At 37.6% G+C, this 25649-nt stretch overlaps 3 protein-coding genes and 1 pseudogene across 3 annotated transcripts; 3 read left to right on the top strand and 1 right to left on the bottom strand.

Annotated features, from left to right (window-relative positions):
* The first annotated feature begins 4242 nt into the window (after positions 1-4242).
* LOC114720110 (uncharacterized) lies at positions 4243-10702 on the top strand. Its single transcript, XM_028905722.1, has 15 exons — positions 4243-4664; positions 4936-5342; positions 5523-5616; positions 6020-6206; positions 6296-6551; positions 7174-7389; positions 7481-7567; positions 7671-7805; positions 8180-8293; positions 8413-8660; positions 8773-8853; positions 9062-9293; positions 9506-9604; positions 9722-9907; positions 10196-10702. Exons 2-15 carry the CDS (start codon positions 4986-4988, stop codon positions 10304-10306), a joined length of 2403 nt encoding a protein of 800 aa, XP_028761555.1. The 5' UTR covers positions 4243-4664; positions 4936-4985; the 3' UTR covers positions 10307-10702.
* A 1694-nt stretch (positions 10703-12396) lies between these two features.
* Positions 12397-15142, top strand: LOC114720092 (adenylosuccinate synthetase 2, chloroplastic). The gene is made up of 4 exons (XM_028905698.1): positions 12397-12751; positions 13125-13817; positions 14056-14367; positions 14536-15142. Exons 1-4 carry the CDS (start codon positions 12455-12457, stop codon positions 14704-14706), a joined length of 1473 nt encoding a protein of 490 aa, XP_028761531.1. The 5' UTR covers positions 12397-12454; the 3' UTR covers positions 14707-15142.
* Positions 15143-16150: 1008 nt separating this feature from the next.
* Positions 16151-22622, top strand: LOC114720111 (DNA-binding protein SMUBP-2). Its single transcript, XM_028905724.1, has 15 exons — positions 16151-16374; positions 16797-16901; positions 17228-17296; positions 17772-17861; positions 17976-18059; positions 18423-18587; positions 19166-19353; positions 19705-19777; positions 20149-20202; positions 20392-20649; positions 21190-21396; positions 21528-21631; positions 21708-21852; positions 21933-22067; positions 22176-22622. The coding sequence occupies exons 1-15, from the start codon at positions 16285-16287 to the stop codon at positions 22350-22352; spliced, it is 1944 nt and encodes a 647-aa protein (XP_028761557.1). The 5' UTR covers positions 16151-16284; the 3' UTR covers positions 22353-22622.
* Positions 22623-23221: 599 nt separating this feature from the next.
* LOC114720095 (dehydration-responsive element-binding protein 2F-like) lies at positions 23222-24942 on the bottom strand (annotated as a pseudogene).
* Between the last annotated feature and the right edge of the window lie 707 nt (positions 24943-25649).

The following is a 25649-nucleotide window of genomic DNA, read 5'->3' as shown; positions in this document are numbered from 1 at the left end:
CCTTAAGGGCAAAAAGAGAGTTCAAATTCTTAATGAACATTTCCATAGTTCTTGATGAGTTACCTGTTATCACTATGTCATCAACATAGACAAGAACAAACAAAATAAAATCCTTCTGTTTCATGAAGAACAAGGATGTGTCACATTTTGAATGTGTGAAACCCCAGTTGAGCAATGTAGACCTCAGTTTATCAAACCAAGCTCTGGGAGCTTGTTTTAGTCCATAGAGAGCTTTCTTCAACAGGCAAACGTGATGAGGAAATTTATGAGAAATAAACCCTTCAGGTTGTTTCATCAAAACAAGTTCATGTAAGTCTCCATTTAGAAAAGCATTATTAATATCTAGCTGCCTAATTTTCCAGCCAAACGTTACAGCAAGAGACAGTACAAACCTTAGTGTAGATGGTTTTAACACAGGGCTGAAAGTTTCATCGAAATCCTCTCCTGGTCTTTGTTGAAATCCTTTGGCAACTAGTCGAGCTTTAGGCTTATAACCAGACCCATCAGCTAGAGATTTGGCTTTAAAAACCCATTTGCAGTCTATAAGTTGTTTCTGACCATTATAGGGAACTAATTCCCAAGTGTGATTCATCATAAGAGCTTTATATTCATTCATCATTGCTTGTTTCCATTCGGTTGACTTTAAGGCGTCATAAACACTTGATGGTTCTCTGAGAGTAACTTCCCCTGTTGTCACAGCTCCTATATATGGTAATTTAGGCTTATGCACTCCTGCTTTACTTCGTGTGATCATTTGGTGTCTGGCTTGAGATTCATTTTCAGACTGCATTGTCAAAGGAGGCTGTAAATTCCCACTTCCTGAAGCTAAGGACAGATCAGTATTATCCGGTTCAATCAGTTCATTCTGTGTTTCTATAGGAGTCTGTACAAGAGGTGATTGAGATGGTTCTTCTGGCTCTTCTGCAGGAGGGCAAGAATCATTCTGTTGATTATCTTGATCAATGGGAACGGCTGGACAGACACTAGGCAGGGAAGAAAGAGCAGACTGGAAAAATGCCTTTGGATGCACCTCTTCATCAGGTAACTTGCTTCTATTCAAGAACCCTGTTGAGAAAGGGAAATCATATTCATTAAACACTACATGCCGAGAGACATAAACTTTACCTGTGGAATTAAGACACTTGTACCCTTTATGATTGTTGCTGTATCCAATAAAAACACACTTAGTGGTCCTGAATTGCATCTTGTGTTGGTTATAGGGTCTAAGACAAGGATAACAAGCAGTGCCAAAAATTTTTAGGTTCTCATAGTCAGGTAGTTTCCCTGTAAGTCTAAAGAAAGGAGAGATTCCACCCAGAACCACTGAGGGCAATCTATTAATTAATTCTGTAGCAGTGTGAAAAGCCTCCCACCAGTAAAATAGAGGCATTTTAGCCTGAGCCAGAAGTGTCAAACCAGTTTCCACTATGTGTCTATGTTTCCTTTCAGCCCTTCCATTTTGTGGAGATGTGTGAGGACATGAATGTCTGAAATGAATGCCAAAATCTTGTAGAACTTTAGCAAACTTCCGGTATTCACCTCCCCAATCACTTTGAACAATTTTAATTTGGCTTTCAAACTGTTTTTCAGCAAATGTTTTAAACTGAATGAACATGCTTAATGCCTCATCTTTCGTTTTCAAAGGAAAAATCCAAGAATGTCTGCTATAGTCATCAACAAACAGTATATAGTACCTGAACCCATTCATGGAAACTAGAGGTGAGGGACCCCAAAGATCAGTATGTATCAATTCAAGTGGTTTGGAGGCATGTGAAGTAGAAACTTTAAATGGCAAGGAATGCATTTTACCGAATTTGCACGATTCACAAAAACTTGGTTCATTTTCATTACTAGGGGAGATTTTCAAATTACATTCGGTGATAATTCTATTCAGAACTTTGTCACTAGGATGACCAAGCCTACAATGCCAAAAAGTTCTATTGAAAACTTTAGATTCAGATGCTGAATTAACAGCTTCTTGTGCAACTAAAACTAAGTCTTCTCCACTGCCACTGGTATCATACTTTCTCTTATCCAGAATCTGAAACATGCCTCCACTACTTGGTTTTCCCTGCAACATAGTCCGACCTGTTCCCTGAGCCTTCACAGAAACACCACTAGTGTTAAAGATAACATCAGCTTGATTGTCACGAGCCATTTGATACACACTAAGCAAGTTCTTTTTAATAGCAGGAGTATATAAGACTCTATTCAACTTAACTTTCTGATTAGTAACATTTTGAATAGTTGAAGAACCAATTTTTTCGACTCTTAACTTAAAACCATCTCCAACAGCTATGTTCATCTTACCACTAGGCTCTGAAGGATTCTCAATCTTACTGATATCATTGGTGACATGGCTAGTTGCTCCACTGTCTAGGTACCAAGAATCATCATTAACCACTTCTGGAGTAGCCCAATAAGCACTGTCCAAGTCAGTGTAGGAGTTTCTGTTTATCTTCCTGCTACCAGATGGAACAAATGATCTATCATACCGATAGAAACAATTTTCGGCCATATGACCAGTTCTTTGACACAGCTGACACTTAGGAGGACCATCACTGTTTGAGTTACTGAATCTGCCATAGCCACGACCATTCCTGCCACGTCCTCTTCTTCCTTTGTTACCTCGGCCACCACGCCAATTATTTCTTGAAAATGTACCTTCAGATCTAGGTGGAAAACTCTCATTCAGTCTGACATAGTTAGCAAACTGAGAAGGAATTTCAGAAAGTTGCATGAGTTGTTCAAGTCGGCTCTCATAAGTAAAAAGTTGAGTCTGTATTTCAATCCAACTTAATTCATCAGCTCGATTTGAGAGTTGCACAACAATAGGATTGTAGTCTCCATCCAATCCGGCCAAGGCTTGAACAATTAAATCTGGCAAAGGCATAGGGCTCCCAGCTAGAGATAGTTGCTCAGCTAGATTTTTCATTTTAGACAGATATTCATGCATCTTCATGGAGCCTTTACGAGTTCTCTAAAGTTCAGACCGAAGAAGGAGAAGTCTGGACTTAGTTTGAGCCCCTGCAATCTGTTTTGCTGCAAGCCATAAACCAGCTGAAGTAGAAACAGAAGTCATTTCTGCAGAAACCTCCAATGTCATTGTATTGAGGAGCCATCCAAACAGTAGTTGATCCGCAGCAACCCAATCCTCAAATGCCGGATTCACTTTTGTCGTTGTTCCTTCTGTAATAAACTGAGGAGGGCAGCACCTGGTTCCATTAATAAAGCCTTCCAGCTTATGACCCTTGATGATGGGTAGCACATGGATAAGCCAAAGGGAGTAGTTGAGCCTGTCCAGCTTGACAGACACAGATTGGGACAGAGGACTGTTTTTTTTCAGTCAACTTAGCCAGCAAAGAAGCAGTGACCACAGAGCCATTAGGTTAACTACCAATGACGAATCCCAATACCTCCAGTGAGTCACCTGTGAATGAGTCCAGCCGAGCTGATGAGAGCTCTGATACCAAGTCAAAATTGTAATAGGCAAGTATCTGTATAATAATGGCACACCCCCCAATGGAGTTTTCTATTCACTTTTATAGGTAGGGTAAGAAACCCTAGAATACAGGAGATGTATACACGTGCCACTGTACAAAGAATATACTAGAACATTGACAGCTGTAAGAATAAAACAAACACTGGACTTTTAGCTATTGGGCTAGCGTCGACTATTGGGCTTCATACTTATATATTGTTGGGCTTCAGACTTGAAAGGACTTGAGACTGATCTTGTAGTACTCTTAACACACCACGACCCTGCCTGACAAGTGACAACCGAGCTCGGGTGCCCAAGTGTGAATCCCCTCGTCTGGTAATATTTTAAAATTTTTTATGGATTAAAAATTAACGAAATATAGCTGAACAGGTAGATATCATATTATAAATATGAATATGAACATGTAAGCTTCAAAATGATGGGAATTCCGAAGGCATGAGATTCTAACAAAAAGCGTTGCTTCCACATGAAACAACAATCTTAATCTTATATAGTATTCGAATGTTATCGATGAGACAACGGCTGAGCCACGAGAGGTAATCCATCCATCCAGTTACGATGACAGATGCAATGAAATGACAAAATTGCCCGTGCAAGTTTACCCGGGATTAACGGTATTCTCGGCGAACCAGTTCCTCGCTTTCCCAGTTAAAAAGCAGGAATGAGCAATTCAGTCTTTTCACTGCTAGAAGACAGTTGGTTCAAAATCCAGGGAAGCCAGAACTTTGGCGGCTTTTGGGGTGAAATCCCAGATTCCCCTTCCGAGTCAAGTCCTTCCATTCCCCACGCAAATGGTTTTTTATTGGGTTTTTCTGCAAGACCGTGTCTTGAAAATCAAGGCGAAACGGCGAGATAAGGGTGTTGCCTACGGTGTAGAAAAGAGAGGTCTAAGTTGACAGCTCGCGAGTTCCCGCAATACTTGTTGCGTTGGGAGACGGAGTTATTCCCATCTCCGCTGAACAGAAACCTTTTCCCCGTACCTTAGTTGAACTCGAATTCCGATTTAGTCCTGCTCTCGATTGTTAAACTGCGTTGTTCTTATTCCCCGTTTCATTCATTTTCTCGGGAATCTGCTGTTCGGGTTCATCTCTGTAAATTTTAATTGCTGCATCACGTCGGAGGTTCTCTACTTCAGAAACCTGAAATTGCAGATCCGCGAAAGGTGGGCCAACAATCTTCTTATGTATTTCACTGATAACTACTCACACCTGATAATGTGGCAGCGCATAATTACCGTTAACTATTCGATCATGTTTTTTTGTGTGTTAAATTTTCAAATGCGTTTGCCTTAGTAATAGTAACTTAGCACTGCTTGTCTGATTACCACGTCTGCGAGTAGGAGTCCGAGGCTAGAAATCCGGTTCGTTTTTCTAATAGGTACGTTCCTGATATGTTGCGAATTGTTATGGTTGAAATTTCATATCATAATGCAGGGCCGGGCGATTGAATCAGAACAAGTTGTTTCGTAAAGTTACTATTCAATATGGGAAGAGACTTGTTGGACACGATCTTCATCCAGAAATGGAAGCGCTCTTGGTTTTTCGTTGCAACCGTTGCTTCTATTTTGGCATTGGTTTCTGTGATACATCTATTCTTTCCCCTGGCACCTTCTTTCAATTATTTTAAGCAACAGCAGAACTCTTGCCTTCCCACTAATTCAGCGGCTGAATTATCAAGCACTGATGTCAATGAAAATTTCGAACCAGCAGTCGATTTGAAGCATCAATTTCCATCTGACTTGCATGGAGCAGTTGTTTATCGTGGGGCACCATGGAAGGCTGAGATAGGACAGTGGCTTGCGAGCTGTGATTTTGTTACAAAGAAAATCAACGTTACTGAGGTCACAAATGATGTTTTTTACTCGTATTCTCCACTTTTGTTTAGATTCTTGTCCCATCTTTCTGAGTTGCCAGTTTCTTTCCCAAGTGGCTGCGACGAGTTTTCATGCTTGTCACTGTCATGCATATGATCTCTGCTTTTGAACGCATTTTGAATTCTCAATGATTTGGTTCGTAAGCAGATAATAGCTGCCAGCGACTGCAAAAATGACTGCAGCGGTCAGGGTGTTTGTAACCGAGAATTGGGACAATGTCGGTGCTTTCATGGATATACTGGTTTGTTTAACCTCCCCTTCTTTTATGATTCTAACCTAATGTATAATGCTTAATGAGAAGCATATGGTATTGATATTTACCATTTTGACAACCCGGGAGCCTTTGTAATACCATTTATTAGTTCCCTTAGTATAACGAAAGTAACAAAAATTTGCGTACAGTAGGACACTATTGTTGATCGACCACCACTCCCCCCCCCCCCAAAAAAAAAAAAAGAAAAAAGAAAAAAGGGATCTCTTTGCACTGTCAACTTCCCTCCTGCATAAAAAAGAAGATAAAATAAAATTTGTATAACTCAACCACCTCTTTTGCTATATTTCTTGTCATTGAATAAACATTAACTAACATGGCATATGGGTTAAACTGTGATTCTTTTGGTGATTATTATTTCGCTATATGACAGGAGATGGATGCGCTGAAAGATTAAAGTTTGAATGCAACTACCCAGGATCGCCAGATCAGCCATTTGGACGGTGGGTTGTCTCAATTTGCCCGGCTAACTGTGACAGAACAAAAGCAATGTGCTTCTGTGGAGAAGGCACAAAATATCCAGATCGTCCGCTGGCAGAGACATGTGGGTTTCAATTTATGTATGTAAAATCATATTCTAACTTCAGCTTTGGTTTGCTAATTTTTTCACCATGCGCCAATTAAGTTATACTCCTGACATCTGTGTCAGTCCATCTTCTGAACCTGGTGTTCCCAAACAAGTTGATTGGGCCAAAGTTGATCAGGATGTGTTCACAACTAATAGTAGTAAAGAAGGATGGTGTAACGTGGACCCAGCTGAAGCATATGCTCTCAAGATAAAATTCAAAGCAGAATGTGATTGCAAATATGATGGTCTCTGGGGTCGATTTTGTGAAGTGCCTGTGCAATCGACTTGCATTAATCAATGCTCTTTGCATGGTCATTGTCGTGGTGGATTTTGTCAGGTAATTCTTTTGTTTATTAAAATGCTTGCTATCTTTGGCGCCTGATTTGGTTACTAGAATTAATAATTTGTCACCCGTAGTTTATCTCTTAGCACTGAGAATCATATGGTGACATACGTTTGAATATTAAAGATGCTTAATAAGAAATTATTATTGTTATTATTATTACAGAAATTTATTACAGAAAGAATTAATAATACATGTTTTGCTGCTTCTGACCATATAGCTTTGTATGAGAAATTTAGGAATGTAGTTCCAGAGGAAAATAAACATGCAAGGCTGAAAAGAAAAAAGGGGAGAATGGGCACACACAGTTTGTTACAAATGGAAATGATAACTAGAACTGGCACTCTTGTTTTGACTATGAAAATCTGGTAATTTATCCGGATAAAATCAGGACTGAAGCAAATTAAATCTGTAAGGCTCCTGTGTCAAGTTCGGAGGGTCTGTGGTTTTTGCTGTCATTGTTGAGAGTCTATAGAACTAGGAAACCTCTTGGGCTATTTCAGGTTGACTTTAAATTACACGTATCAATGTTCATCATAGCACATAATTTTCCTCTATACCTTTAATTACTTGCCATCCAATCTTGGTAGATCAACTCAACTAGTATATATTTCAGTGTAACAATGGCTGGTATGGAGTAGATTGCAGCATTCCATCTGTTTCATCTTCTATAAGAGAGTGGCCCAGTTGGCTCCGTCCGGCTCAAGTTGATGTTCCTGAAAATCTTCATTTTGAAGGAAGAAAAGTCAACCATAATGCCACCGTGGAAAAGAAAAGGCCTCTTATATATGTCTATGATTTGCCTCCAGAATTCAACAGCCTGCTCCTTGAGGTCAGGATTCTCTGAGCATCACTCTTTTTAACATCCCAGGAACAAGCTTGTTACATAAATTATGTTTATTTGTTTTCTTTGCCTATTATAGGGGCGCCATTTTAAGCTTGAATGTGTAAATAGGATTTATGACGGTTCTAATGCTACAATATGGACAGATCAGTTGTATGGCGCCCAGGTAATTCATAAATTTAGATCATATTTAAAGCGTTTCAGTTAGTGAATTTATATTTATAATGTATTGCAATATATCATCTGAGTCTGACGTTGCTTATCCTCAGGTAGCACTTTACGAGAGCATCTTAGCTAGTCCTCATAGAACTTTGAATGGTGAAGAAGCAGATTTTTTCTTTGTTCCAGTTCTTGATTCATGCATCATAACTCGTGCTGATGATGCCCCTCACTTGAGTCTGCAGGTAGAATTTTTCAGCTGTTGTTTATTTTTACCAGCATATATCTATCTGTAATTTATTTCTTCGTGCAGGGCATGTGTGTGAGACAGAGTGCAATGAATACGTCAGCATAGTGGTGCCTGCGCATGTTAATTGTTGTTTAAAAGGTTTAATGAATTGCGTGTTTGTAGTAATCAAATGATAGTCACTTTCCAGATATCTATGCCATGATGAGGATGAATTTGTTTTCATTTATTTACATGAGTAGTAAAGTAAAAATTCATTACATTTGAATTTAATATTCTGTTTCACCTATTAAGAATGCAACTTGTACTGTTGGGTAAAGTAGGAATAGAAATGCTTTTGATTTTTCCTGCATTTTGTTTTATAATCTTCAGGAACATAGGGGGTTGAGGAGCTCTTTTACATTGGAATATTATAAGAAAACACACAACCACATTGTCGAGCAATATCCTTATTGGAACCGTTCTTCAGGAAGGGACCACATCTGGGTATGAGTAACAAGAATAATTTTTCCGAGCGTTGAATGGAATTTAGGGAAGTAACGCTAACCTAGTGTTTTCTGGTGATGAAAGTATGCTAATGACGTTGCTTTTATATGTTAAGGCAGTTTTTTTCATGGGATGAAGGTGCTTGCTATGCTCCCAAGGAGATATGGAACAGCATGATGTTAGTTCATTGGGGAAACACAAATGTAAAGCATAACCGTTCAACTACAGCTTATTGGGCTGACAACTGGGACAAAATCCATCCAAATAGGAGGGGAAATCATTCTTGTTTTGATCCTCATAAAGATCTTGTGCTTCCTGCTTGGAAAGTGCCTGATGTTGGTGCATTGACTTCCAAACTGTGGGCCCGGTAAAGTTTTTTTTTTGAAGGAACTAATCATTACTTCAATCATTTGCTTTATTTATCAGTGTATTCTTAAGTTCATGACTAACAATGCAACCATTTTATGATTTGTTTCCAGGCCCCATGAGATGCGAAAGACACTGTTCTACTTCAATGGGAATTTAGGACCAGCTTACCCTAAAGGAAGACCAGAGGATTCGTAAGTTAAATGATGAACTCTTTTGGAATCTCTTAAAAGATTGTACAATAAGGCAGCATCTGATTTTGTGTTAACAGCATTTCTCGTTTCCTCTCTCTAGTAACATTGGCTTCCAATCAGTTGATTCTCCACAGGAGATTTTGATACATAGTTTCCCATATAATAAATTCCCAAAGATGCGATTCTGAGTTTCTTGGAAATGATGCAGGTATAGCATGGGGATCAGACAGAAACTAGCAGAAGAATTTGGATCAACCCCTGACAAGAAAGGTTGGCTTGGGAGACAGCATGCAGAAGATGTTATTGTGACCCCATTGCGTTCTGACAATTATCATTTGGATCTGGCAAGCTCTATTTTCTGTGGAGTGTTGCCTGGAGATGGTTGGAGTGGACGCATGGAAGACAGTATCCTGCAAGGATGCATTCCCGTGGTAATTCAGGTAATATATCAACACTGTTCGCAAGTAAAGGGGAATAAGATAATTTTAGTTTTTTTTTGGGGGGGGGGTGTGATTCCTTAGAACTGAAGCAGCTTGTCTAAGCTTCGTCATTTTTCATAAATCCATTTTTTTCCCCTTCAGAGTTAATTACCAAGTGACTGAAAATATCAAATACTTGCATGCTTTTGACCATTTCCCCCCTGGCTGTGTAGGATGGTATTTTCTTACCGTATGAGAATTTCCTCAACTATGACAGCTTTGCTGTTCGAATATCTGAAGATGAAATCCCGAACTTGATAAAGATTCTTCGGGTAGCTTCTCCTCCACAATCTTTCTAGATTTTCGTTAATGGACAATTTAAATCAAGAATTTCACATTAAGTTGACATCCTACATTCTGAGTTTTTGGTGGTCTCTTGCATCCATTAGGGATTTAATAATACAGAAATAAAATTCAAGCTGGAAAAAGTTCAGAAAATCTGGCAGAGATTCTTGTATCGTGGTTCTGTTATGCTTGAAGCTGAAAGGCAAAAGACTACTGTTGGGCATGTTAGTGATTGGGCAGATGAATTCTCAAACTTGATGGAAGATGATGTCTTCACCACTTTCCTACAGGTACTTATCTGACTTAGCCATATTACATTGATAAATGTTGCACCTCTCTACAAGGTGTCTGTCTCCAGTTTTCAGGAAAGTCTAAATTTATGTACTTGCGGAGTAGCAAGAAGTCTTCTAGACCTCCCTTTGGTCGTTTTTATTTTGTAGGCATTACTGTTGGAAGTTGAAAATGTGAGGCCCGTTTGAGCAATTACAACATTATGTGCTACAAAGTGGAAATGATTTTACTATTGCAATTTGTCTCTAAATTTATGTGTTGACACCTAGTTTTTGTTTTTAATCAAGGTTTTGCATTACAAGTTACACAATGACCCTTGGAGGCAGCAAGTCCACCTTAACAAGAAGTATGGATTGCCTAAACAGTGTGTGGCAAGCACCAATATGGGGTTTAATTGATTAGAAGGCTAGATGATTATCAAGGGTCTTTCAGAGGAAAATGGAAACTGGATGGCCGTTCTGCTTTATCTGAGGAGTTGAGATTCAGTAGACACTCTCGGCGTGCGTAAAACTGGGTCAGAGTCAAGATTCTATTTGATACACTAGGATCTCCAATACAATAATATAATTCAGCCAAGGTAGACCAATATGATTCTTTTTCCCCCTTTCACATAAATATTTTGCATGTAAAATGCATTCGCCTCCTTGTTTTTATAGCCGTCTTAACTCTTAAAGGCCTTTGTGCCCCGGAATGTAAAGAATGTTTGTTGCAATACCTTATTGCTAATATTGAGAAGAGAAAGGTAATCACAAATTTGTTTTCATTATCATGGTTAGTGGAAAAAGTCTTACATACATGGTGTTTTCTTTTTGGGGTGAAGATAGTGTTTTATTTAACAGTAAAGGGGCAAGGATGTATGATACCAAAAGTACGAAGGCATCGGTATAATTTTCAGGTGTGCTCGCAAGATTATCTGCCACCAACTCGCTCTGTATCTAACACAATTGAGCTGTCAGATTATAACTGAACCATACCAAACCTTGTTTCGCCTTTTTATGCGTTACTGATCTGAACTCATTCAAGTGGGCGACGAGGGCGTTCTGATTTCTACTCTTCTAATTATTTATAATAATATTCCCGTGACTAAAGTGTAATTCTAAGTTCTAACGAAACTTTTTAATGCTATTATAATTGTGTGTGATGATTTTATTTTCTCTCAAGCGCTATTCTGTTTGACTGGAAGCAAAAGCAACTGAAAAAGGAACAAGGAAAAGGGAGAATGAGGCAATGGTCATAGTCTTCTCATTCGATTTTCCTTTCCGGAAGGAGAGGCTATTATTTTCAGGTTAGATGGAACCGTATTCCACATCAAAATCGATGGAATCTGATCAGATAAAAAAAGAAGAGTATTCTTTAATTAGATAAAATTTTCATATAATGATTAAAGTATGATGTCTTCAGCAGGGGTTCCATTTATTTTAAATAAGATTAATAGTTTTCAGGTAGAAAAATAATACTACCTCCAATCCTAAATATAAAAGCTAGTTGACTAATTTGAGTATATTAAAGAAATAAGTTAAGTTAGTTATTTGTAATAAATAGGTGTTATTTTTTCTAAAATATCCTTATTAATCAAGTTTATTGGTTAGAACTATCATGATTAGAAAGGTTATTTTAGGAAAAAATAGATAAATATAAGAGACAAAGTAAATTGGGGTCTTATATTTTAAAAAAAAAGCTAAACGAGATCTTATATTAAAGATCGGAAAGAGTATTATGGTTTGGAAATTTGCGGATGAACATGTCAGATGAGAAAAACTAACATGATGTCTGATGATACTTAAATTTAATGCAACGATGCTGCATATCACATCACTATAAAAAATACTCCTCCGGTCCTAATTATAAGACCCAATTGACTTATTTGAGGAGATTAAGGAAGTAAGTTAAGTTGGTTATTTATAATAAATAAGTGTTGTCATTCCTAAAATATTCTTGCTAATTAAGTATATTGGCTAAAACTATCATTATTAGAAGGATTATCTTGGAAAAAAATGCATAAATATAAGAGACAAAATGGATTGGGTCTTATAATTAGGACCAAATAAAAAGTCAAATTGGGTCTTATAATAAGGACCGGAGGAGTATTGTAAATAAATTTTGTCATCCAACGAAGAAGTTTTAAATAAATCTTACACCCATATGATAATTCAAAATTTTTAAAACTGTAATTATTTTTTAAAAGAATTATAGTTCTTAATCTGTAAAATATGCCAAAACATGTCGGAAAAACTGGCAAAATTGTTACATGGAATTAAAAAAAAAAAGCATTATAAATTATAAACATCACGCGTTGGTAAAATTTAATATTTTTAATAATAACAAATTATATTTTTATATTAATTTTAATATACAAAATAACGAAAATAAAATAACCTCCCGATTTCTGTCTCTTTCACTTTTCTTCTTTAGAATTTGGAAACCGCAGGCCCTCGTGGAAAGAGAATCTAACACAAGGCCTGGCCTTTTCTTCGTTTTTTGACTTCCCTATTCTTAAGCCCCAACTGTGATCCCTGTCTCTGCCTTCTCTGCCTCCACCGGCCGCAATGAGCCCCTCATCGCTCGCCCTCCACTCCCATTCCGTCTTCGCGCCTCGAACGGGGATTACGGTCCACCGCAGGCCTCTTCTTCCTTGCCAAAGCGGCGTCGTTTGCTCTGCGAAGCCTGCTGTTTCCTCTACTTCCAACCTCAGCGTGTCTGGCCCCGCCAACATTGATGCTGTTGGTCGAATCGGGTCCTTGAGTCAGGTATCGGGTGTCTTGGGTTGCCAGTGGGGCGATGAAGGCAAAGGGAAACTTGTTGATATCTTGGCCCACCACTTCGACATCGTTGCTCGTTGCCAGGTTTAGTTTTACAACTCACTGACGGTCTTCTTCTATAAAGTTTCATACTTTGCCTCTTTTTTGTGTACTGGAATTGGTATTGGGTATTGCGAGTGTTGATGTACTGATATGTAAGGGGTTCGGTTCCATTCCCTGGGAAGTCTATGCATTGCATTCTTGTGAGTTTTATGAATTACATGATGTTGGAAATTGGTCGATTTGGGAACATATTGACTGATCGGATTTGCTTACGAGGTCCTAGCCTTGTGATATTTTCCCTTGTTTCTCAACTTGGTGTCTGTTTTTTATCTCTTAATAGCTTCTGCTCCATGTTCCTGTCTTATGAGTGTGCTTTATTTTGTCCTCATGGTTTTTCTCTATCACATGTAATCAGGGCGGGGCTAATGCTGGGCACACCATTTATAATGCAGAAGGAAAAAAGTTTGCTCTTCATCTTGTTCCTTCTGGTATCCTCAACGAGGACACTCTGTGTGTTATAGGGAACGGGGTTGTGGTGCATCTGCCGGGGCTTTTCAGAGAAATTGATGGACTTGAGTCAAATGGAGTCTCATGCAAAGGAAGGATTTTGATATCTGATCGTGCTCACCTACTTTTTGATTTCCACCAAGAAGTGGACGGACTGAGAGAAGCTGAGCTTGACAAATCTTTTATCGGTACTACCAAGAGAGGAATTGGACCTTGCTATTCCAGCAAGGTTATCCGTAATGGCATTAGAGTCGGTGATTTGAGACACATGGATACTTTTCCTCTGAAACTTGACGATCTTTTATTAGACGCTGCATCAAGATTCAAGAATTTCAACTATAGTGTAGAAATGCTTAGAAATGAAGTTGAAAAGTACAAGAGATATGCCGAGAGACTGGAACTGTTTATTGCCGATACCGTGTATGTCGTGAATGAAGCTATCTCACAAAAGAAGAATATTTTGGTTGAAGGAGGTCAAGCAACCATGTTGGACATTGATTTTGGTACTTATCCCTTCGTGACTTCATCTAGCCCCTCTGCAGGTGGAATTTGCACTGGTCTTGGTATTTCTCCAAGAGCTATCGGTGATTTAATTGGAGTGGTATGTATATACATATTTATCATTCCTTTCTTCACTGTGATATTAGTGTTGATAAACGAGAAATGTGTCTCTTTTTAGTTTTTATCATTTTATGCCATAATTTAAAAAGGAATTTGTAGTCGAGAAACTGTGTTGTTTTGTTCCTTATCATTATAGTACTGATCTAATCTAATTCTGATCATTTAAACATACTTGACATGGGCATGATGGTTTCTTAATTTTATTTTTGGCTGTGCAGGTAAAAGCATACACAACTAGGGTAGGTTCTGGCCCTTTCCCGACAGAACTCTTTGGTCAAGAGGCTGATCTCCTTAGATCTGCTGGGCATGAGTTTGGAACCACAACTGGCCGTCCACGACGGTGTGGTTGGCTTGACATGGTTGCATTAAAATATAGCTGCCAGATTAATGGTTTCTCATCATTAAATCTCACTAAGCTTGACGTTTTATCTGATCTTGCTGAAATCAAGTTGGGAGTCTCTTATAAACATGTTGATGGTACGCCAATGAAATCATTTCCTTCAAACCTTCGCGTCCTTGAGCAATTGCAGGTAAAGTTTCCTTGTCCATCTCCGTAGCTTATAGAACTGTGTGCTTTTATTTGATGTCATCACTTATCTAACAGCAAAATGTGAAATAATCACAACCGCGATATAGTGCACTGATTGCTTGGGAATGAAGTATTTTCTTAACCACTTCTTGTTATGGGATGTTTTTAGGTGGAATATGAATCACTTCCTGGATGGAATAGTGATATTTCTTCCGTTAGAAACTATTCTGACCTTCCTAAAGCTGCACGCGATTATGTGGAAAGGATAGAAGAACTTGTTGGTGTTCCTATTCACTACATTGGTGTTGGGCCAGGACGCGATGCCCTCATATTCAAATAAGTTGATATGGATTGGATTAGTGTCTAGGGGGGGAGCTCTTTTGAATTTCCATGATCCTACTAGCAAGTTGAAGCTTTTGATGTTAGAATTACATATTCCAGCTAACTTAGTTTTGGATGAATACAAATACGCGAGGTTTTAGCCTCCTTAATTTTGCAGTGTTCTTTGTATTAGCATTGCTGAGTATTGATACTGCGCAATAAGTGTCCTCTTTTACAGCGTTATTCCCGGGGCAGAACTTGATCAGCTTCGGAATAAGATGTGGTGTGTGAGCCATGTCGTGGCACCGAAGTCCTAAAACTTGTACGTAGTCTGGCGCATGCAATGGAGAATGACCTTATTGTTTTTTTGTGAGCCAAGTAGTTCTTGTGGTTGCTTTCATTTGAACTTCTTCCCTGTTTGTATTATACAATTATATGTTTTACTTGTTTTAAAATATTTTGTGAATGCTGTGACTTCAAAAACAGTTTTTCTGGCCCACAAAAGCGGTTTGATATACAGAAATTTAAGTGAACTTGTTTTATTTGTATGTGTTTCTTTATGAATATCCTCAATGTCTTAACGTGATGGCTGTTTGAGTGAGGACAATTTTGTCAGATTGGGAGAAACTTGAAGTATTTGACTTCCCGGCTGCAAGCATTCTGTTGGCACAATAGTGTCAGGTTAAATAATTAACAATATATTTCGCAAAATTAAGAAATTAAATCAAAATCTTGAATAAAGCTGAAAAGATCAAGAGTATATTTTTAGGGAGAATAACAAAAAAAAAGTTGGAAATTATAAATCCCAAATCAGGTTTGATAATACAATTTTATTTGGTATTAATAAATCTGAATTTGTAAATGATAACAAATTTTTGATGATATTTCTTGTTTAATATTTATAAAATTCCAGTTTCTTTTGTTTTCATTGTCCCATATTTTTATCTTTTCTAAAAAAATAATAATTTGAAAAGGTAGGATATTTTCTTGTGATAATGCCGTTGAAGGCCCTAAAAAAAAGATAGTGACATTTTGAACCCATATAAGAAACTCTTCCGCAGACTTAGGACTGAAATAAATATAAATGTATTGGAATAAAAAGTCCAAAATATTGCTGAAACAAAAAAGATATTATTCCGTAAGTGATAATTAAGTGTTCAAATGTTGACATCAAATTATTTAAATTTTTACAAGTAACTGCCCTTACACGACATTGTAACTGTACGAGATTTTTGTGGCATTCTTGTTATTCCTGAGGGTGCACAAGTATGTCGTTGTATTTGTATCCGAGCATAGGATGGGATTAGATTTTGGAGTGTTTGGATAGAAATCAAATTATAGTTTTAAAAGTGCTTTTACAGATTACAAAATAAATATATAGAGGAATTTGTTTCATTTTACGGAAAAGTGTTCTGAAACCATAATTTAGAAGTTGAGAAACACCACCTCTAATTTCATGTGTATGTGTATGTGTGTAAAACGGCGCGCTCAACAATAGTGCATCGTCCCCAAGAAGTTTCGGCGGCCCTCGTAGTTCCTTCTCGTCCGGCTATCCTAACCCGAGCAGAAGTGAGGAACTGCAGCAGCAGCGGCGGCAATGGAGAAAGGAAACTCTAAGAAGAAAGCATCAACTCTCTCTCTGGAGCAATTCATCTCACTCATGGCTCCTCTTATTGATTTGGAAAAGGTACTTTGACTTTCTCATCCCTCTCCATCGAATCTCAATCAAACACATACTCTACGTTTCTTAGGTTCCTTTCCAATGCCAGATGGGTCTCTCTTTGGCTCTTCTATTAATCATTGTAGAGTACCCTCCTCTTGTTGGTGCTTGAATATTATGGGACAGTGTAAACTGCAAACTCCTCAAAAGCTGCAATTATAGTTTTGACCTCTTGGATACCTGCTTCCATATTCTTCCATCTGCTATCTTGAAATCACGCTTTAGCCCTGTATCTTGAACAATCTGATTGCGAATGGACATCCGATAATAAGTATAAGAACAAAGGATAAGATTATGACTTTAAAAGATTTTTCTTTTTGTCATCACTTCAACGTAGTAATCTTACTCCTCATTTTCTTTTTCCCCTTCTTTTCATGTTAATGGTTTAGGAAACTGAGATATCAACCTCAATCACTTCAGGCGCGTCGAGAAGTTTGGATACTGCTCAGAAAAGGGGCTCGACAATCCTCAATTTGAAATGTGTTGATGTCCAGGTTAATTGCTTTTCGGTTCATACTTTTATTTTGAGACTCGCATCCTTCTGGCTTGGTTTAAAGTTACCAGACATTTTGTTGATTTGAAAATGGAGGCATGCCCGAGGGCAAACTAAGTACAGTATATATACACATACGTTCACATATAAAAAGAATGAGAAAGAAAAATTAGTATCTTATATGGATTGTACTTGATCTTTCCTTATTTCTGTGTAGAGATCTTAAGAGAACCAAGGAAGAGGAACAAATTTTACTAGTTAAATTAGTGAAAATTGGAGCATCAATTCATCCAGTAGTTGTTTACTATGTTTTTGTTCTGATAATAGACGGGGCTTATGGGGAAATCTCTTATTGAGTTCCAATCCACCAAAGGAGACGTTCTTCCTGCACACAAGGTAACGAACTGATGGCTCCTGATGACGTGCCTTCTTATTCTTATTATCATCTAGTTTTATTTTTATTAAGTGAGATATTTTATTAACAATCTATCTAAAAATTTGTTTTTGATAAAGCTTAATGACGTAGTGCGACCTGATCCCACCGAGTGGGATAAGTCTTTGTTGTTGTTATATCATCTAGTTTCATTTTATTAGTCTTATATGAATTGAAGAGGTATGTGCTTTTAGTCTTGTATGAATTTGCTCCTGTGGTACTTCTTTTTCCCCTCTCTTGCCAGATCTGCTGTTCTATCACATCCATGTATTTACCCAACTTTCTGTTATAATCAGTACATATAGTTGCATCAAGTATAATGTGACTGCTATATATGACAAATTTTACACATGCTATAGCTTAATGAGAGTAGCCCATTTGTTGGCTGAATCCTTTCGCTACTACTTTCAGGAGCTAATGATTTCTTGACATTTACAGTTCAGTACACATGACGTTGTTGTTTTAAAACTCAGCAAGGCTGATTTAGGTTCCCCTGCTCTTGGACAAGGTGTAGTTTACCGCTTAAAGGTAGCTCTGATCACTTCAATTGATGAAAAGGAAATCATTGCCCTATAGTTAGCTGCAGATGATCTCGCTATTGGACACTACTTACAATTGCAGGTTTGATATGTGTACTTATAGGACTCCTCAATAACAGTTGCCTTTGATGATATACCAGAAGATGGTTTAAATAGTCCCCTCAGGCTGGAGAAAGTGGCAAATGAGGTACAGTTATAATTTTGAAGTTTCATGGATGCTTTTTATATTTCCTATTATCTAGAATCATTATGCTATTTGACTAAAAACAGAGCCAATTCTTGACTGACTTCTGTTTTCCACAATTCCTTATAGTTTGTTAGACCAACAAATTTCTATCACCATTTTAAACATTATTAATTGAAATTTTTATAACTTCTCAGGTTGAAAATGCTAAATCAGGGTACTAATATTAACTTTTGTGCTCTACATTTTGATTGAATGATTAATCTTCCTCTTCCTTATAAGCATTTTTTCCTGTAACTTTTGTTTATTTTGCGAGTTTCTTGCTCCAAATATTTTAATTGCTGCAGATATTTATCGATCGTGCAGGTGACATACCGCAGGATGAAGGATGCATTGGTACAGTTGAGTAAAGGAGTGCATAAGGGTCCTGCTGCTGACCTAATTCCTGTCTTGTTCGGAGAGAGGCCACCAACAGTGTCCAAGAAGGATGTGTCATTCACTCCATTTAACCCCAACCTCGATCACTCTCAGGTGTGGAAGCCTAATTTCTTGCGCTATTATTTTATGTGATTTCTTATTGTCTTATTGGATTTTGGGTTTCATACCCTATAAATTGGACAGTCATGTCCACTGCTAAGAAAAACTTAAACAGATATCAGTTGGATCTCTTCCATAGACAGGCCAAAGATGTTTTCAGTTGGTTCTCTATCGAATCAATTCATGGCCAATGATTAAATTTTACCCCCCCCTCTCCCAACAACAACAAGAAGCCTCATTACCCTAGATGGAACTGGCAACATGGATCATACTGCGCTGTTGTCTAGTAAGAAGAAAAAATGGTTAATCAACTAGTTAATTTTCCTTTTATAATTACTCAGGAATTGGAGAGAAGCAAAAACTGTTATTGGGAAGACCATCACACATGATACAGTGCTTCTCAAACATTTTAAATATTAAGTGGTTTCAGTGTATTGCAGGTCTTACAAGTTACAATAGATTGGTCATAGGAAAAAGCCCAATTGACACAGTATACATGATGTTTATGGTGTTTATGGGTAAACAATTGTCTGCTTATGCTCACGAAATTATTTATTTCTGAATTTTCAAAGAAAGGTGCAATCTCGAAAGCCCTATCGTCAAAGAATGTATTTTTGCTTCATGGGCCTCCTGGAACGGGAAAAACGACCACAGTGGTGGAAATCATATTACAAGAAGTGAAACGTGGATCAAAAATTCTTGTTTGTGCCGCCTCAAATATTGCTGTTGACAACATTGTTGAGCGACTTGTTCCACGTAGGTAATGATTATTTTATCATCTCTATGGTTTTATTGATTAGATGGTTTTATGGTAGGACTCTTCTGACGATAGTGTGGCTTACATTTGATAACATTAAATATTAAATGACATACGCCAATTGGAAATGGGAAAGTTACTAACTTTGTTAAAAATAATATGCCTTATATCCTTCCCAACAACTTGATGAACAAAAGCTATGCTCTAAAAATTTGATACAATTTTTCCCCTTTTACCTTCTATTTATTCTTTGTTCGTGTTCATTCTGGGGTTTGTTCTCCAGTTGGTTTGACTCAACAAATGCGTTGATGTTGAATATAAGTACTCATTCCTGTTTTATTGCTCTTTGATTAGAGTTAAGCTGGTGAGACTGGGTCATCCTGCACGTTTATTGCCTCAAGTACTTGACAGTGCACTGGATGCTCAGGTACAGAATGACCTTAACCTTAGAAGCTAATGATTGAATGGCTTCTTTGTAATTATTTTCTCCAGGATATCATCCAATCGGTCAAATGCAGGACTGTTTAATTATGTGTTTGTGTTACCCTTTGTCGAGTATTCTGCTGTTTCACTTGGTGTGATTGAGGATACGTATGAAAGCCATCATTTTTTGTACTCATAATGTCCCGTCTCATTTTCAGTGTTCTAGTTTTCCTATAATTATTCATTGATTCGGGCCTTTAAACTTCATATGATTACTCTTCTGCATGTCATGGATCTCAAGTGATTTACTTTAGTTCATCACAAATTGATTTGCTTCATAATGCTACCCTCAGTTGTTGGATTTCTCTATCTTAGGTACTTCGAGGAGACAATAGTTCACTTGCAAACGACATTAGGAAGGAAATGAAGGTAATGACTTTAAACGGAACTGAATGAGAATGATTTGTTTAATTTGTTCTTCGTGTAACTTGTATATTAATATAGCATGAAGTTAAAGTTCATTTTATCATTTTGATTCCAACATACATATATTTCATGATGAACTAGTAAGATAACTTTATGTAATACCTTTTCATAGAGATGAATAATTTTGTTCAGGCATTAAATGGAAAGTTGTTGAAAACTAAAGACAGAAATACAAGGAGGGACATTCAGAAGGAACTGCGAACTCTGTCCAGAGAAGAGCGGAAAAGACAACAGCTTGCTGTAACAGACGTAATTAAAAGTGCTGATGTGATATTAACCACTTTGATCGGGTCTTTTTCTAAGAAGTTGGATAACACTTCATTTGACTTGGTAATTATTGACGAAGCTGCTCAGGCACTTGAGGTAGCTTGCTGGCTACCGATACTGAAGGTAATTTTATAAGGCAGGTGCACAATTTTTCGCAAGTAAAAAGCTATTACTATCACCTGTGTTTTGTTTGGGTGAATGTTATTTTACTTCTTTATCTTTTTTTAGTGATGGTATGTCTTGTTGGTGTTTGAAAATTCATACAAGCCACCAATGATCCTCCAGTTTGTAGTGGCACGCCCAAAATGGAAACCTTAGAGTGATGGATTGAATATGGATTGTTGGCTTTTGAAACAACCGTAAAAATTTTACAAACGAAAATCATGTCTCAGATTTAAGAGGATAGAATGATTGTTTCTAATTATCGTGGAAGTGGTAGACACTTGGACAAGATGTCAGCAATAAGAATCAGAGATCAAACTAGACTGAGTTGAATGTTTAACAAGGGGATACCATTAATTGTGATGTAGTCACTTCTACAAGAGAACAATCTGTTTGGACTGACATATGTTATGCTCCACCCGAGCTCGAGGGAGCATTAAAAATGCAGAGATTTGCAATCATTAAATTTTTATTCTGATCCTAACCAATTGATTTTTTCAGGGTTCAAGATGTATACTTGCAGGGGACCATCTTCAACTGCCCCCAACCATTCAAAGTGTTGAGGCCGAGAAGAAAGGATTAGGACGAACCCTCTTTGAACGACTTGCAGATATGTATGGAGATGAAGTCACATCCATGCTTACTGTCCAGTACCGCATGCATGAACTTATCATGGAGTGGTCTTCTAAAGAGCTCTACAACAGCAAGGTGATTGCATTTCTGAACTGTTTTTTAATACCACAGACACAAAATTGAGCGTTCTTGAACTGAATTGTAGGCTCCTATCAAAAAGGAAGAGGTAAAAACAAATTCCATTGTATTTTAATGATCAATAACAGGTCAAAGCCCATGCAAGTGTTGCTGGACATATGCTGTTTGATCTTGAGGATGTGAAGAGGACCTCTTCAACTGAACCGACACTTCTTCTCATAGACATAGCTGGGTATGCTGTATTCGTCAATATAATGTAGGATATGCAAACATATTGTAGTTATTTCCTCATGTTCGATGAACTATAGATGTGACATGGAAGAAAAGAAAGATGAAGAAGATAGCACCATGAATGAAGGCGAAGCTGAAGTTGCCATGGCCCATGCGAAGAGACTTGTGCAGAGTGGTGTTCTTCCTTCTGATATTGGAATTATTACCCCGTATGCTGCACAGGTATAAATTGTTCTATCTGAACATCTGATAAATGTTTTGACAGCTTCTAGAAGGGATAAAGTTAACCAGCAGCGTTGCAGGTTGTTTTACTCAAGATGTTGAAAAACAAGGAGAACTCCCTGAAGGATCTCGAAATTTCAACAGTTGATGGATTCCAGGGAAGGGAGAAGGAAGCCATTATTATATCAATGGTTCGATCTAATTCAAAAAAAGAGGTATTTAGACTGTGTCTGTTGGACTACTATTATTTATTATATTAAATCTTACGTGACAATTTAAATTAGCTTGACAACTAGATTAATTTCTTTGAATACATTTTTCAGGTGGGCTTTCTAAGTGATCATCGCCGAATGAACGTGGCTGTGACGCGGGCGAGGAGGCAGTGCTGCCTTGTCTGTGACACCGAAACTGTCAGTTCTGATGGATTCCTAAAGCGATTGATTGAGTATTTTGAAGAGAATGGGGAGTATCAGAGTGGTTCTGAGTATCAGAATGAATAGGCTTACCCCCCCATGGTTGAGATTTCTCGATGCTTTATGTCAAGATCAATCTGTTGCACAGGGAGATGTTGCTAGTAGGTCTACAATGGTTTCTCGTATCCTCCTTATGCTTGTATGCGGAATGCAAGAAAGTTGATTAATTTATATAAAATCATTTTTTTTGTTTTCATTCTTTATTTACAGCTTAAAAAAAAAACCAAAAAACCATGTGGAGGTAGACCTTTTTTAGGTTCAAGTCTAAGCCATCGTCATTAGATTCATGTTTTGTCCCAAAAAAAAAACCGAAAGGATTTGGCACAAGGTGAAGGTAATATGACAGTTAAAACTTGAATTTTCTGAATTCACATCCACAAAAAATGCCAAAAATAAGTCAAGATATTACAAACTACTAGTCAAGTTATAATAACATTGTCTCTTCATTCTCTTCCACGATAACTTCTAAAATGAGCTCCTTTCTCTCCCTAGTGGATTTATGCGCTAGATACTTTTCTTATTACATGTCTAATAGCCAATTAGATCTATGTAATCAAAAGATGAGCAGAAATGGTGGAAGTAAAACCCGTAGCATCTGATTTACTGATTAAGTGGCTTGCTGAGTACTGATTTCTTACCAGCTTCGCTCATTAAGGTACAAAAAGGAAGTTATTTCCTCAAAAGTTCCAAATGGAAGTGGAGAAAGTAAGATCTTCATTCATATCATATGCTTGGAATGGGCTGTTTCGAATCCCTGAGGATCTACTATACCATGCATCTCGATCATTGCCTCCCAATTAATACTGCTGTCAGAAAACACTCCAAGTTGTTCCCGGCAACCATTTTTTGAGTAGGATGTTATCGCTAACTCAGGGTATCCCAACGTATCGGCCAGACTAATCCCAGGGTGCCTCGTCAGGAATCGAGCCCATGACCTGGTAGGAGAACGCGCCTTGCGCTCCCGTTTGCGACCAGTTGGACCCAACCCTTGCAGGCTCCCGGCAACCATTTGATAAAGCTTCAGTCTCTGTGAAACTTCCTGAACCATTATAAGATCTTTGTGATCGTCTTTCTTCTTTCAGTATACCCAGCTGTTGAAGAAGCTCATGGAGGTCAATCTGGGGTTTTTCCTCAAAATCTTCGACCATGATATTTGTTGATATTCCATCGCTTTGTTCCTTTGGAGGACTATCAACATTTTTGCTGCCTGTCATCCGAGCATCTGCACTTGGATTACTGGATGAACTAGAAGAGACCTGACTTAAAACCCCTTTCTACTCAAGTTGTTGTAGCCTCTTATGGATTCAAGGGCCTGTTTGTTTCAGCGTTTCAATGGGAGAAAAGTAGCTTATTGAGCCAAAACGTACAATTGTGCAAGTGGGATGAAAATTGGCGTGTTTGTGATGGCGTTGGAGCAATTCAGCTTTTGGATGAAAAGCCATCATAAGCCATAAGTAAAAATTTGAAGCTTATGACTTTTAGAAAAGTGGAGAGAGAAGATTGGAAAAAAAAAAAAAAGTTGGAGCCCATGTCTTTAAAAGAATTTATCTTAAATCATATTATACTATATTATATTCAAACTTAGACTTATATTCTTTCTAGTACAAAATATAAGTATCAAAATTTTCATATTAGTATAATATATATACACTAATTATTAATATAAAAGCTAAATAACTAATTTGTGAATATTTAAAAAAATTAATTAAATTAATTATCACTTCATTATTGTTCATTTTAAATCTTATGAAATAGATATAGTTACGACTTCCAAACACAAGCGTATATGGTATACATGGTTTGTGCAATAATCACCATTCATAACCTTATAAGGAAATATTCAAGTTCCGACACTTTTTTTTAATCATGTTTCACTTTATATTTAAAATATTTTTTATGATTTCTTTAAAATTTTAAAATTTAATTCACTCATTAAAATTGACTTCTTCATAATAAATTATTTTAATTTCATTGTATTATGTGAAATCATTTTTTTATCCTGTTCCATTATTTATTAAAACTCATACACATTTTAGTTATTTTACAACCAAACTTACTTTTACTTATCTATAATCCAAACAAGCTTTTACCAATCTCACTTTTGCAAACTAGTTTTTCTGAACTCCAATCTAAACACAATTCAGCTTATCTAATTTTTTTTTTGGACTGAATCAGCTTATCCAATTTAACTTTTACTAACTTCACTTTTTCATAAGTTACTTTTTCAATCGTTAATTCAAACGAACCCTAAGTCAACACTAGGGTGGACATTTATATTGAGGATTCCATGAGAAGGAGACATTGAAAGGAACTTCTTGGAAGGAAACCATGTGAACTTCTGAGACGTCCTAGCAGAAGTCGAGGTTGGTCGAAGGTGAGGAAGATTGAAGTAGGCACCAGGACCATAGAGTCTCATGGCAGCTTCATCAGCAGTGGCAAAAGAACCAAGCCACAGCCTGGTTCTCTTCTTTGGCTCTCTTATCTCAGTAACCCATTTGCCCCACGTTCTTTGTCGAACACCTCGATACTCACAAAGCGTTCTGAGGGCCACCCTTCCCTCTCGCAAGCCCGGCCCCTTCTTCCATGGCTTCAAGGGAGAGTTTCTGCAAGTTCCCATTGTTGATATTAGGGAGAGTTGAACAAGGCAAAGAAAGGTTATCGTTGGAAGTTCCGAAGAGGGAACGAAAGGCGCGGGTAAGTAGTAGCAAGAGAAGAGTTCAGTATAAATTCTGTCACGTATTGCGAAGTACCAAAGCTCATGTGACCGTTACGTAGTGAGCAGTCAGACTGTTCCAAATCCTAGATTTTTTCCCCTTAATAGTTGACAATTTTAGATGTTATCTCTGTTAAAAAAACTTACAGGACAGCATAAACTTGTTGAATTTTTTCAGCGCCTAGGAAACGCAGAGACCTCTTAAGAGATTAAATGTTGAGGTGGTAGCAAAGATAATTGACAAGGCTCTTGCGAAGTCGTGATGTGGGCGCTCTGAATGAACAGAAACTCATCCTTGGATTCTATGAAATTGGGGTTGAAATTAAGTGGTGATCTAAGAGAAGAGAAGTCACCTCAAGCATTTCCTGATTTCACGAGCTACATTTCACATGTTTTGTTGCGATTCACGACCTGATTCCCGAGAATCTCTTCAGCTCTTTCCCATGTATGATTTTACATTCTTATCATTGAATTGAAGCATAGCAAGTAATAGATTGGGGATGATCATGACGATGATGGTAAGGAAGGTAAAACAAGTGCTTGCTTGGAAAACGGTTTCAGAAATCTGTGATGAATTCCCTGAGAGAAGTATAAGTAGACGAGATGAATCA

This window comes from Neltuma alba, unplaced genomic scaffold (assembly GCF_004799145.2).
Source record: "Neltuma alba isolate B1F8T4 unplaced genomic scaffold, ASM479914v2 tig00011964_pilon, whole genome shotgun sequence".
NCBI classification, from domain to species: Eukaryota; Viridiplantae; Streptophyta; class Magnoliopsida; order Fabales; family Fabaceae; genus Neltuma; species Neltuma alba.
This window is presented reverse-complemented; position numbering and strand designations above follow the sequence as displayed.

What these genes read in the sequence shown, in the direction of transcription:
- LOC114720092 (XM_028905698.1), top strand. Translation starts at nt 12,455, where the DNA reads ATGAGCCCCTCATCGCTCGCCCTCCACTCCCATTCCGTCTTCGCGCCT. An exon ending in ACATCGTTGCTCGTTGCCAG is followed by an intron (nt 12,752 to 13,124) that starts GTTTAGTTTTAC and finishes ACATGTAATCAG; the next exon opens with GGCGGGGCTAATGCTGGGCA. An exon ending in TCGGTGATTTAATTGGAGTG is followed by an intron (nt 13,818 to 14,055) that starts GTATGTATATAC and finishes TTGGCTGTGCAG; the next exon opens with GTAAAAGCATACACAACTAG.
- LOC114720110 (XM_028905722.1), top strand. Translation starts at nt 4,986, where the DNA reads ATGGGAAGAGACTTGTTGGACACGATCTTCATCCAGAAATGGAAGCGC. An exon ending in ATCAGTTGTATGGCGCCCAG is followed by an intron (nt 7,568 to 7,670) that starts GTAATTCATAAA and finishes GCTTATCCTCAG; the next exon opens with GTAGCACTTTACGAGAGCAT. An exon ending in ACTTGATAAAGATTCTTCGG is followed by an intron (nt 9,605 to 9,721) that starts GTAGCTTCTCCT and finishes TGCATCCATTAG; the next exon opens with GGATTTAATAATACAGAAAT.
- LOC114720111 (XM_028905724.1), top strand. Translation starts at nt 16,285, where the DNA reads ATGGAGAAAGGAAACTCTAAGAAGAAAGCATCAACTCTCTCTCTGGAG. An exon ending in TGAAATGTGTTGATGTCCAG is followed by an intron (nt 16,902 to 17,227) that starts GTTAATTGCTTT and finishes TTCTGATAATAG; the next exon opens with ACGGGGCTTATGGGGAAATC. An exon ending in ACATTAGGAAGGAAATGAAG is followed by an intron (nt 20,203 to 20,391) that starts GTAATGACTTTA and finishes AATTTTGTTCAG; the next exon opens with GCATTAAATGGAAAGTTGTT.